This window comes from Fukomys damarensis, unplaced genomic scaffold, assembly GCF_012274545.1.
Source record: "Fukomys damarensis isolate Sample0158 unplaced genomic scaffold, DMR_v1.0_HiC HiC_scaffold_34, whole genome shotgun sequence".
Classification (NCBI taxonomy): domain Eukaryota; kingdom Metazoa; phylum Chordata; class Mammalia; order Rodentia; family Bathyergidae; genus Fukomys; species Fukomys damarensis.
Window position 1 is genome coordinate 10,127,770 of NW_022900946.1, and position 12,996 is coordinate 10,140,765.

General features: G+C 44.4%; 1 protein-coding gene across 1 annotated transcript in view; it reads right to left on the reverse strand.

The window, feature by feature from the left end:
• Positions 1–204: 204 nt before the first annotated feature.
• Positions 205–12,996, reverse strand: part of Gpr139 (G protein-coupled receptor 139) — a 41,841-nt gene continuing 29,049 nt past the window's right edge. Inside the window, exon 2 of the mRNA XM_010610048.3 lies at positions 205–3,892. Within this exon, the coding sequence (XP_010608350.1) occupies positions 2,958–3,892 (935 nt within the window). The 3' untranslated portion in view covers positions 205–2,957. The remainder of the gene's footprint in view (positions 3,893–12,996) is intronic.

The window sequence follows — 12,996 nt, forward strand, 5'->3', positions numbered from 1 at the left end:
GTTTACATGACAGGCTCAAAATTCAAGGCTTTCTTTCCAAAACTGGCCTGAAAGAAAAGGCTTCCAAATGTCTTAGAGTGAAAAATAAAACCCTTTTCATGATTGTCCGTGGTTATTATGATAAATAATAATAAATTAAAAAATACTTAGGTGAGCCAGGGGTTTAGCTCAATGGTTCCACCGCCTGTCTCCCAAGTGCAAGGTCCCGAGTTCAATGCCCGGTACAAAAAACAAAACAAAACAAAAAAACAAAACAACCTTAGATGATATCACATATTTTCAGGACACATGTATCAGCCAAACCCTCTGGGCATTCATAGGTATTTTCAGCAGAAGATGGCAACTCACCAGAGTGCTTTCAAGAATCAGAACTTTTAAAATATCATTTAGCAAAATAGAAAATAGACTCAGAAAGAAAAAGAGATCATGACACTACTTGGTAGAACTGTTATAGGTGAAAGAAGGAATAAATGAATGTCTGAAGCCAACACTCCCAATGCCCATCCAGTTTTAAAAACCAACAATTAATTTTACATATACAGGTAAAACTGGAACAAAGAGTGTTAAGATTCACAGGCTATTTTCCTTCTTAATGTACATCCTCAAAAAGGAATTGCTTAACTTCGATAGATATTGCACTCTGACTCATTCATGTAGAGCTCATACTAGCATTATTCAGAGCTATGTATTTTAAAAATAAATAAATAAATAAATAAATATATATATATATATATTCAGTATAGGTAGCCTTTGGTCAATGTTCAGTTATAAAGGGGTGTGGTGGAATCACGCCATACACTTAGGTAATGGACACACATTCAGCAACACATGCTTGGCAAAAAAAGAGACTGAGAGAGATCTGCAGTTTAAGGGATATAGGGGACTCTACTTGCCATTTCCCTCAATGAGCCTACACCCTGGGGAGTAAGTCAGACAGGAAGCAGAAGTCTATGGCCCTCAGTCAAACAACTTCTGTGCCCTTCTTTTAGTGGGAGCGTCTTACTGTACCAGGGTGGTCCTGACGTTCTCAGACACGTTAGATCATACAGCACAGCCCTCAAACACAAGTCCAGTGAGTCTTGTCTTCAGTGAGCCTTTTCCAATGCAGGAGACAAATTTAGCCATCCCCAGTTTTTAAAGGGGTAGTAGTTGATCTTCCACAAGACTGTTCACTGAATACTTTGCGCAGACAACTTTGGCTCTGCCAGAGTTTTTCTTTTGCACTAACTTTAGAATCTAACCTTCTAGTGCAGTAAACAAGTAGGATTTAGGATCATCAGGACTAATGGGACACAGAATTATATTGAGTTAGTATTGGCTGAAGTTTAGGGCTTGTGCTGCCCTGAGGTCTTTTCTACCCTATTCACTTATTGCAAACTCCTGTAAAAAGAATAAAGACATATCTTCCGATTTGGAGACAAAATGCAGTAAATATTAGGCTTAAGGAAACAAGTGTCCCAGTTGGACCATCAGCTTTTTATTTGGCCACCAAAAATAACACGCAACCCCCAAATCAGTTTGGAAAATTTCTTCCAATACGGGGATAAGTTCACATACTGAGAATCTGGGAGAGAAGTTAAAAAAAAAAAAAGCAAAGCAAGAGGAGCTCCAGCATGAAGTTCCCTCTTATAATACATTACCGGACATAGAGGGGCCTCACCAAATCAAGTATACATGTGTGCGTGTGTATGTGTGCATGTGCACACATAAATGGAAATTCCCAACGAAGCTCCTGTTAATTGCATCCTCAAACTGTTCTTGCCTTGGAAAAGCAAAAAGGGAAAATAAATACATTTATGTTTTATCATTTTGCAAAGGGTCCGGGTTAAACTCTTTCACCAAAAACTGGCACTGTCTTCCAGCATGGCAGCACTCACACCTTTCCGTGTCAGTTGTGCCTGCATTTGTGGTCTCGTGGCAATGCCAGCTGGACTGTGGACGGGAACTGAGAACGTCTCCTTTCATACCCAGAGAGCTAACATTCCTGACCCTTGAATATTACATTCAGTTAGGAAGTCACTTCAAATAAAACAAAGGGCTTCAGCAAGCAAGGAGGCAGGGTTGGCGATTCTACACATAAAAGGCTTCTCTAGGAAGCTGTGTGGTACCACAACAGAAGCAATTTTGTATATGGGGTTGTATACAGCCGACACAGAGATGGACTAAAACAATGGCAAGAGTGGGCTTATTTTTTGTTTTTCTGGGCTCAATAATTCCTCCTTTCCCATGCACCAGGCAGGGTCTTTGTTTGGGAGGCGATAGATAAAATCTATACATTATGGCAAATACAAAACCACATTTTAGACCTCAGGTCATAGTTACATTGGTATGGAGCCTCCCTGCAGAAGCTCTGGCCAGTGTTTGGGTGAGATGCAATACTCCCCTTTCCCCATTATGTGTTTGTGCAGCCAGGGGTGCCAGGGTCGCGTCAAGGCCACCACTCCTTCTAGGACAAAGGGCACCTTGGAAAAATCCCTGATCACTCAGCATTGTGAGCTGCTGGGAATGGCACAGGGAAGCGACAGATCACCTCAGCTCTTGGAAGAAGAGTGTGGCTTCAGCTACGTGCTGCTGTGACTTGGTGTGTCAGTCACATAAATGAGCAGTTCCCCGTGATTGTGGATGGGCCAGGTGCAAAGTCACAGACTGTTCCTCTACTGGGTGTTCTTACTGGTCACAGGATGATGACACTTAGGACCTCCAACGGCATCTTCCAACTGGTAGGAACTTTTGTTGTCAGCATGATTTTGTGAAAAGGAATACATAAATAAAAACAAGATTCATGCTTTCCTTTCTTCTCTTCTATTTTTTGTCATCTACCAGTTTGAGAGTTGCTCACTCTGTGGAGATAGGAAATGAGGTGAGCTCTCTTAAGAAGAGCTGTTGAGCCACAGGATAGGAAGCCCTCCCATCTGGAAGTGAATAACACAGAGGCACTAGGTGCCCAGCCCTTGGGGTCACGGGGATACCTTTATAGGCTTTCCATTTTTGTCATACTGGTACACCAGCATCTTGATACAGTGTGAGTTTGCTGGTGAGATCCAGGGGCTACTAGTTATGGAAAAGTTGTGATTGGTGTAGAACTGTACAGGCTGCTTCTGGCACTTGAAGAAGGCCTTGAGGGTGGCAGCTGCCATGGTGCGGAACCTCTTACTGATGAAGCAGTAGAGGAAGAAGTTGATGGCTGTGTTCAGAAGGGCCAGCATGTTGGCAATGTCAGACATAATGTGCACCAGCCAGCGGTTCTGGATGGGTGCCCCATAGAGGTGGTAGAGAATCACGATGATTCGAGGCGCCCAAAGGGTGGCAAAGATGGAGGTGATGGTGAACAAGATGGCAGTGGTCTTGCCTGTGGAGTAGCCCCGGAGACGGAAATTGCTCTTCCTCCTTAGCTTGTACACAATGATGGAGTTCAAGATGAAGAAGATGGAACAGGGCACCAGGTACACCGTGAAGCAGTGGACCCAGACCAGGACATGATGAAGGGAGGTGCTGATGTAGTCTTCAGTCCAGATGTTGGGCCACCAGTAGTAGGGGAGGCTCGTCAGGAAGCAGGTGATGTAAACACTGACAATGACTTTCCGGGTGCGGGCTGGGTAAGAGACCGTGTGGTACTTGAGAGGGTGGCAGACAGCAATATACCTGTCAATGGTTAAGGGGACCGTAATCCAAATGGAGGTGTGGATGGAAGAGAACTCCAGCACTTCTATGATCTTGTCAGGAATCGGAGGCATCTGCACGTTCAGGATGAAATCTTCTAGTAGGAAGTCCACAAACACAATGAAAAAGAGGACCAGGATGTCAGCAGCAGCAAGTGCCAAGAGATAGTTGTAGGAGGACTTCTGTCTTCTAGCCACCAGCTGAGAGAGGATGATCACCGTCAAGATGTTTGCTGTGGAAGAGAAGAGAACTGGGTTTGTCTTTGAAGCAAGGGAGACTTTGTTGGCTACTACGGGTGCCTCGGGCAGGTGTTACTCAGGACACTCCCGTGGAGGTCAGAGGATGGAATCAGTGTTTTTCAGGGACAGCCTCTGCATTACACATCACACCTCATGAGAACCACTGGATGTCATTTTAAAATGGGGCTCTCGTTCTGCTTTATTTGCTCCTTACACAACCAGAAGAGGTGGTACTATCATCATCCTGCTTTAGAAGTGAAACTGAGCTCCAAGAGCCGGAGGGCCTCGCTTAGCATTACTCAGTCTTAACTTGTGGTGACAGAAACTAGACCCGGATCCTGGTTCCCAGATGCCACGCACGCTCTGTCTTTGGCCTGGCTGTGTCGAAATGTGAGGCCGAGGTACATTATCCTGGTACACGGGTTCAGGGAGGAACCTGGGCTACGTAATCATAAAAAACCTTTTTAGAACTTAAGATTTTAAGAACTTTCCTTTGTAAGTGGATATAGAATTGAAGGAAAAGACATGATTATGACTTTCAGATTAATTTAAAACTGAATCAAATTGATTTTTGGACTAGACAATCCACAAGCATGGTACATAATTAGAAACACCAGCAGAAAAATGTGTATTTCTCTTCCACTGTTAATTCTCCAACCATCCAAGTTTCATTCCCTCAGGGCAATCATGGCCAGTAAATAATTTATATGTATACATGTCTCTGTAGCATGTGTGCACATAGACAGTTTTTGCACAAAATGTAGCAATGTGTTCTTTTCTGCAGGTCAGATTCGTGTTGAAAATGTATCCACACAGTTCCTGATCAGTTTTAAAAACAAGTGTTCCCCAAACAAGACACATTCAGAAAGTCATTTAAGATTCACCCTAAAATGATACACCAGTGAATAATATCTGTAAATTGTTCTACGTGTTGATTCGCAGTCATTCTCACGATCAACCCTGAAATTTGAACATTGTTAATCCCGTTTTCAAGCGCATATCCTTCGTGTGAGATCCCTCGCAAAGCTGGAATCTGATCTCTCTCCTCCCCTTCCCCTTCGTGCTCCCTTTCACAGAAGTGATTTCCAATACCACACAATAGTCCGCACAGGAAAATGTCTGTAATAAACACATTCACACATCTGGTGCTCTCATCGCTTGGATTAAACAAATTTGAACATTTTGCTAGATTTGCTTCAGTGCTTTTTTAGGTTTTTTGGTTTTTTGTTTTTTTGTTTTGGTACTGAGGATCCAACTTAGGACCTTGCGCTTGCGAGGCAGGCAGCAGCCCCACTGAGCTAAATCCCTGGCCCTTTTAGTGCTTTTTAAAAAAAAGGAGTAACACTATGTATAGATACAGACCGAGCCCCCCCAGAACAGTTCCATTCACATTCTTTGTTCTCCTTCCCTCTTTTCTGTCGCCAAGGTGACTGCAGGCTGCGGGCTGTGCCCTCTGCCTGGGGTCACCTTTACCTACTCTTCCTGTCTGTAAAACGTCTGCCATTCCATAGGCTGCTTTGGTGGTTCATCATTACTGGTTATTTTGATTCATGCATCTAGCTTATTCATTTTAGTGACTCTGTACTTGTCTTTGAACTCATTGCAATTATATATGAATGATTGCATCAAATGTTTATGTACAGTATGTTTAAATTGGTTCTAGGATTTCATTATGAATCACTGTAGTTAATAATCACAGTATGATTCTCTTAGAAGTATATTTATTGTCTTTTGGTGCATGCATTTTCATCTTTATTAGCTATTGAGAATTAACTGTTAAGTGGTTCTATTAATTTACACGCCTAACGGTAGAATATGATGTGTGATAGGAAAATACAGTGTCTAAATCTTTAAAATTTATCGCAGTAATAAACAGTGCCATAAATCCCCTTCATACCATATCTCTCACTTCAAACACACTTGTGTCATCCCTCTCGCCGCTTTCTGAAGCAGCTCCGGGAGTCCTCTTTTCTGAGTGTCTCTAGTTGCCCTATTGTGGCTGCCTCGATGTCCTGAATCAGTGAAAAAGTTTGCCTTTTTGTGGTCATTTTGACTTTGGCGAGGAGCCGGAGGTCACATGGTGTCAGATCCAGGGAATGAGGCAGATGAGGACGCGGGGCCGTGTTTTTATAACCCCGCCTTTCCATGGGAGGTGCTCAGCAGTGACAGTCGCCATATTTTTGGTGACACCTTGTAAAGACACTCATGAAAGAGGACTTTCAGAACTTCAGAGAATAGCAAGAGTGATGGAATAAACGTGTCCGAAGTGAGGAAGTGCATCGTGAGGGGGCTCAATGGCACTGTGTCTCTTACTGTAATAAAACTGTGAAGTTTAAACCTCCACCGTGCATTTCAGCCATACCTTGGATATTTATAAACCTGACATTTCAGGTTTGCTTGTGCATTCAGCAATGTTTTTGTTTATCTACTTGGAGCCGTGCCCTGGGAAGGGATGGTGAACAAAAAAGACCTTGTCAGTCCTGCCTTCATGGAGCTTATACCAGGGGAGAGGAGCTTCAACAGAAGAACTACGGAAGAAAATTTACAACCTCAAGTTGTAATAAGTGTTAGGACGGAATGTTTGGCAGGGAGTTAGGTTCAGGCTGAGCTTGAGGACAAGCAAATAAGCAAAACGTGTGGAAGGGGATGTTTTAGCAAAGGAGACAGCATGTGCAAAGGCCCCGAGGTGAACAGAAGTGTGGAAGTATCGGGTTTATTAAGGCAAGGAACACATATTGATTTCTGCTTGCTCTGTAAGCATTTTTGCATTTAATGGATCTCTTTTATTAAACAGCCTTTGCTGTGTTCTGTTGAAAAGCTTTTCAAAATGTTTTATTCATCTATAAATCCTTTCAAAAAGTATTTAGCTTCTAACTTTTGTGGGCAAAGATCTGTGCATGGGCTGAAGGTGGATACAAATTGGTATTGCAGACATTTGGCGCCTCTGCTCCAAGAGTGTAGAGATAGCGTGAACGTGGCTAAGTGTGAAGAGGTCAAGGAGGGCAAATGCGTGGAGACAGGGTTGCTGAGCTGAGCTGATAGAGGGCGAAGGGGAACCGTTCAGGGCAGGGTCTGGGCTGAGGCCTGGCTTCCAGTCCCTCTTGCCGCCCCGATCTCACGAGTACAGGCCCAGCTTCCTGGGACTGGGACTGGGGCTGGAAGATGGGCTCTGAAGCTCCCTATTGTGCCAAGGCTGTGGGAGCCCAGGGGCTGCCTGGGATTCGCTCTGTCTCTACCACTTATTGGCTCTTGAACTTTGGGCAAGCTTCTTCAGTCTCTCTGTGCCTCAGTTTCCTTCTTTATGAAATGGGGATAATAAGAATGACTGTCTCATGCGGTTCTTCTCAATGAGACCAACATTGAGGTAAGTTTTGCAAATTGTTAAAAGGGCGCTTAGCCGGGCGTGGTGGCGCACGCCTGTAATCCCAGCACTCGGGAGGCTGAGGCCGGAGGATCCTGTGAGTTCGAGACCAGCCTGGGCTACATAGTGAGTTCCAGGTCAGCCTCAACTACATAGTGAGACCCTGTCTCAAAAAAACAGGTTGCTCAGAAAGGGCCAGTCATTGCCAGAGAGTCCATTCATTCAGCAAATATTAGTTGGGCATTTCTCATCCCAGGCATTACACAAAGCAGCCTTAGAGACACAGGAAATAGCAAAATGGACAGCTTCCTTTTTGTCATGGTATTATAGTGGGCACAACACACACACACACACACACACACTCTCTCTCACATTTCAGACAGTCATACTACGAAGAATTAGATCAAGGAATGAGACAGTTTGATGGGAGAGGGTTATCTTTAGCTTGGATGTTAACAGGTGAGTTCAGTCCCGGATAAGGAGAAGGGCTCTGGCATGATGAGGAGGATTCTGAGCAGTGGAAATGGAGCATGCAAAGGTCTTGGGGTAGCAATGGGCTTGGTGTGTTCACAGCACAAGAAGAAATGGGAACGACTCCCCATTTTACAGGTGAAAACACTGAGCGTTTTTAAGTCATTTGCCCCAAGTCACAAACTAAGCAAATGGAGAAGCCAGATGGTGATTCCAGCTCTTTGTGACTTTATAGAATGTATAATTCTGCTTTGGTTATTTTTGGTCATAGGAAAGGCTTGTCAGCTACAGGAAAGTGATTCCCATTCCTTGGACTTACAAGGTGCCATCCCCGATGGGTTTTTTTTTCCTCCACGAAGCAGTGTCTGCACTCCCTCTCAGGCGCCCTCCCCCCAAGCCTAAATGCTGGGGTCTCCCCAGAAAGAGTGCTGTGTACATTCTGCGGAGGGACTGCCGCTGTCTCTTCCTCCCCACATGAACCCTGCTTTCCATGTGGTGCTAAAAGTTCTCCACATCGCAACTCTTTAAAAATATTCTAGGCCCACCTAGTTAATGCTTTCAGTCAGGCGAGTCATCAACCCCAAATGAAATTGCTAGGTATTCACATTTGACATTTCCTGAAGTTTCGAGTAATTGCCTCTCTTGAGAGACAGACCTGCCGAAGCCAAGAGTTTCCCATTCCTTTTGTACAGGTGGACCCCACCCCCACCCCAAGGTGAAGCCAGGATCTCTTGGGATCTCTTGGGGTGGGGTAAGCTGGAGAGGGCCAGAGGGGAATGTGTGCCGCCTGTGTGTTGATTCTTAACAAAAGAAGGTAGAGACTTTAACTCTTAAAATTTGACATTTGGTATAACCCCTCCTAAAAAAAAAAAAAAAAAAATCCTTTCTTTTCCACACTGGCACATTTTTCCCCGAAGAGAGAGAGCAGTGTTGACAGGGTCTGTGTGTATTTATAAAGGGTGAGGAAGCTAAGAAAGCCAAATCACTGCTGCCTGAAATTGCATTTCACAGCTTTTTTTCTCCAACAAACTGACCCAGGGACTCTGTGCTTGAGGAAACCCAACCAATCCCACCCAGGCCAGCCCCAGTGAGCCCCGCAGTCAGAATGTCAATGCTTTGAAACAGCAAATCCTTTCTGTCAATGGTGGTATGAGATAGGTGTAAGCCGCCGGGTCATAGAAAGCCCATGTTTTATGATTGCAAAGCTTCTTGGTTATATTCTTGGGGGAATTCATTTCCTGTATTTTGCTGCTCGACTGTGCTCCAACCTGAGAGGATTTGGGGAGTGGCTGGGAGGACCTCTCAGGCTGGGTTGTCAGACCACACCACTGATGGTCTGCTGGTCCAGAGAGAGGGCCCAGATCTTCAGAACTATTTTCTGCATCTCTGAGGACTAAGGGGCCCCCAAGGGTTTCTTGGAGGAAGTGACTGGATTGTGAGAAAGAGAGAAGATTGGGAATTGTGAGTTTCTATCTCTTAGTTTTGTTATATTTCCTGTTTTTGTCTTTGAAAATTATTATTTTCAGTTATAAAATAGGCACTTGTAAAAATTAAACATTATGTTAGTGCATCATAATTATAGAATTGGGTCACCTTTATCGAGCATTTACTCTGCCCAGAACACTTCAAACCATGTTCCATGTTCCATACCATCTCACTTAATCTTCACAACTACCCTGGGAGGTTGGTGCCACTAATTCAGGGCATTCAGATTCAGAGAGGTTATAAGTCAGTTATTTGAGGTTACACAGCCAAACATTATGAAACAGAACATAAAACCACTTGCTCTTTCTTGAATTTATACATTTAACTACTCCTTTAGAAATTAGAAGGGGAAAGGCTGCAATACCTCATCTTCCAGAGATAATGGGATAGCCAGCCTTACAGATGGTTCCAGTGAACTATACCTCCTGGAATCCACTTCCTGATGCCTTATGGACATAGTCGCCATGCCTTGTGTTGGAGCTAGCCTTTTGACTTTTGAGCAGCAGACTCCAGCAAGAGGGATGTTGTTTGACCTCAGAGGCCATAAATGGGCCTTTGAAACACTTGCCCCTGACACTTGGAGAGAACATGTGCAGGTACTCTAGTTGAAAAGCTCAATTCAGCTGGTAACCAACATCCGGCTTTGGTGGTCAGCCATGGGAGAGAGCCGCCATTTTGGATGCCCACAACATGGAACCCTGGAGACCTCTGTCCCCGCTGCTTCCTGGGAACAGCTGCAGGAGGTCAGAAGCACCGCCTAGCAGACCCCAGTCAGCTCCAGCTCTGTGACACATAATCATAAATTGTTGCTTTAGCCATAGATAACCAGAACAGATGTTTTTTTAGCCATTCAGTGTTATCTCCAGAATGCTTAAGTGCCTAAAATAATTACATAATTAGTAATAATGATCATCCCCACAAGATGGGGTTGTACAGAATAGTACTGTGCAAGCTTTAATTTTTTTCACTTGCAGATAGATCATAGGTTTGTCCGTCCACACATGGGTAGATAAAGAAAGTATCATATTTATACACAATGGAGTACTACTCTGCCATAGAGAAGGATAAACTTGAGTCATTTGGAGGAAAATGGACACAGCTTAAGACCATAATGTTAAGTGAAATAAGTCAGACCCTCAAGCTGAAATATCACATGTTTCTGTCTTACATGGGAGATGCAAAATATAGAGATGAAAATAAAAGAGAGATAATAGGACACAGGGAGATGGGTCTTTTTCAAAAGGAAAGGGGACCAGGAGATGGAGGGAGGAGGGAGGGAGTGGAGCAGAAGGAGATGTGTTCTGTACATGTACTCATAAAAATAAAAATTGAGAGAAAAATATTTATGAAATATTCTATCACTAGAAATTACTTCTTCTCATTTTTACTATCGGAGGGGTCACTCTAGAGCATTTTTGTGCATTTCTGTCGGATAAATTCCCCCAAGCCAGAAGTGTCTCTTTCACTTTTCTTGCCTCCTAGGGTAGATTCTTCCTGCCTCCTTGGGGTGCTCTGTCCTTCCCTCGTCCCTCCCTCCTTCCCTCCTAAAGACAGCTGAGACACTCTGTCGGGAGGAAAAGAGCTGAAGCTGGAGCTATAAAAAGCTTCAGGTTAGACACCTAGAAGAACTTTTTGATCGCAGCATCGGCAATTATGTGACAAAAAGCAGACAGTGACATTTCAGTTGTTCTGTCCACGCAGCTCCTAGGAACTGGAGAGAGAGAATTGTGTATCGGGGCTAATTAAATTCCTGGTGTAACCTTTTGCAAATCCTGTTTCTCTGCATCCTAAATTACGTTCTTGTGAATTTCCGAAAAGAGAGCCGTTCGCCCCTTTCTGTCACCATCTGTGACTTCATTGCGTTCCTCCTCCTCTGGTTGCCTGTTTTGTGTGCTGGAAAAGTCAGCCCTCATGTCCTGCAGGCCCCTGGCACTGCGCGAGATTCCAGAGGGGTATTTACCTGCTCCAGAAGCCCCAAAGATGGATTTTTAGGTGGAACAGCTTTCCATCCTCTTATATAAGAAGTCAGCAAAGTCCTCATTTAGATCAGGGAGGAGGGAGACAGAGCTGTATGATGGGACACTGGCTCTTGAAGTTTATCATCTTTCTCATGGGCACCTGTCTGTTCCGGATCTTAGCACAGAGGAAGAAGACATAAATTGACGAAACTAGCTGGGCATGATGGCGTATGCCTATAGTACCGGCACTTTGGGAGGCTGAAGCAGGAAGATTTCAAACTTGATCTTAGCCTGAGCAGCTTAGTGAGACCTTGTCTCAAAAATTTAAAATATAAAAGACCGGGAGATGTAACTCAGTTAAAATACCCTGGGCTCCATCCCTAGTACCCCCTGCCCCCAAGACACTTGGTGCTTGGTCTTTTTGGCCTCTGGGGAGAGCGTCAAGAAGCTCTGTCCTGAGTGCATCCCTAGGACAGGAGCTGGTAGGAGTTGGAGGGTAGCTGGCCAGCCCTGGTCCCCAGGCTCAGAGCTGTCAGCTGGCCAGTGACCACCCCTACTACCTGGGGTCCTATTTGCCCCAAGCAGAAACCTGGGAAGGAGGAGCTTTCTCCCAGAGGTTTGTTGTTAAGGGCACCAAGCTGACTGTGGCCTTGTGAGGGTAAGGTTAGGCAGTGGGACCTCACCCCACCAGAAGGACACCCACGAGGGGCAGCATCCAGGCTCCTGAGGGACTCGGAGGGCTGTCTGGTCTTTCCATTCTTTGCAGACTGAATCTTACCCAAACAGTCTGGGTATGTAAGAACCTAACTGATCGAGGAGACATTCTGTCAGGGAAAACAGTCTGAATACAAATGCCAAGAGAACCGCTTCCCTAGTAGTTAGCAAGGCTCCTAATCTCTCAGCCTCAGTCTCCACATCTGTGAAATGGGCATTACAATAAATAGCGCCCCCTGAAGTTATATAGAATAACGTGTACAACACTTAGCAGAGCTCCTGGAACATAGTAAATACTCAAGATTAGCTATTGTTACTTTTTTTTCCTTTTTTTAAGCACTCAGCTGGTGTGGTTCAGCAGACTATTACTGCCAGACCCTATGATAGTTGCAGAGAGAGAAAGCCTGAGCTCCCAAGGAATCCAGAAGATTCTGGTTTCCCTCCATTGCCCATTCCAAGTGCTGAGAATCCTGTCGGCCTGTGGGAAATTCTTCACTGCTTCTAACCCCAGCCCTCTAGTTGCAGCTGTCTACCAGTCTTCGCCCACTCTACTTCTCCCCTTGGTGGACAACGTTGATCATTATCTATGATCAACTGTCTACACCCTTAAGAGCCATTACTTGACTCAGTCGTAATGACTCAAATCGTCTCTTACATCATTGGAAATAATTTTTTTAAAAAAAATTTAGTTCCTATTTCATAGCTATTTTCCGTGCTCTTCTCTGTTATGTTCCTTGTGGACACCATATAACATATCCAAGTATTTGACTGGATTCTTTTCAAAGCTAGTGCTTCCCCTTCTTTGTTTCTGTCTTTACAGTCTCATATAAAAATATTTCATCTTCAATCTATTAGCAGTGGCTGTCTGGACGCCATGTTGGAAAGTATACTCTCAATATGCCTAGCTTAGGGGAGCTGGGATGAATTATTGATGTCTGCCAAGATAGAACAAATGTTCTGCACTTGTCCTGTAGCTCTTGCACTCTAGATCCAGGCTGCAGCTTCCTTGACTTTTCCTCAGAAAATGGTGTGACTTCCAGGGTGGCCTAGTTGAGGCCTAGTAAGCACCTCCATTGTTGTTGACAGGCAGCAAGAGCTAAGGTGGCTG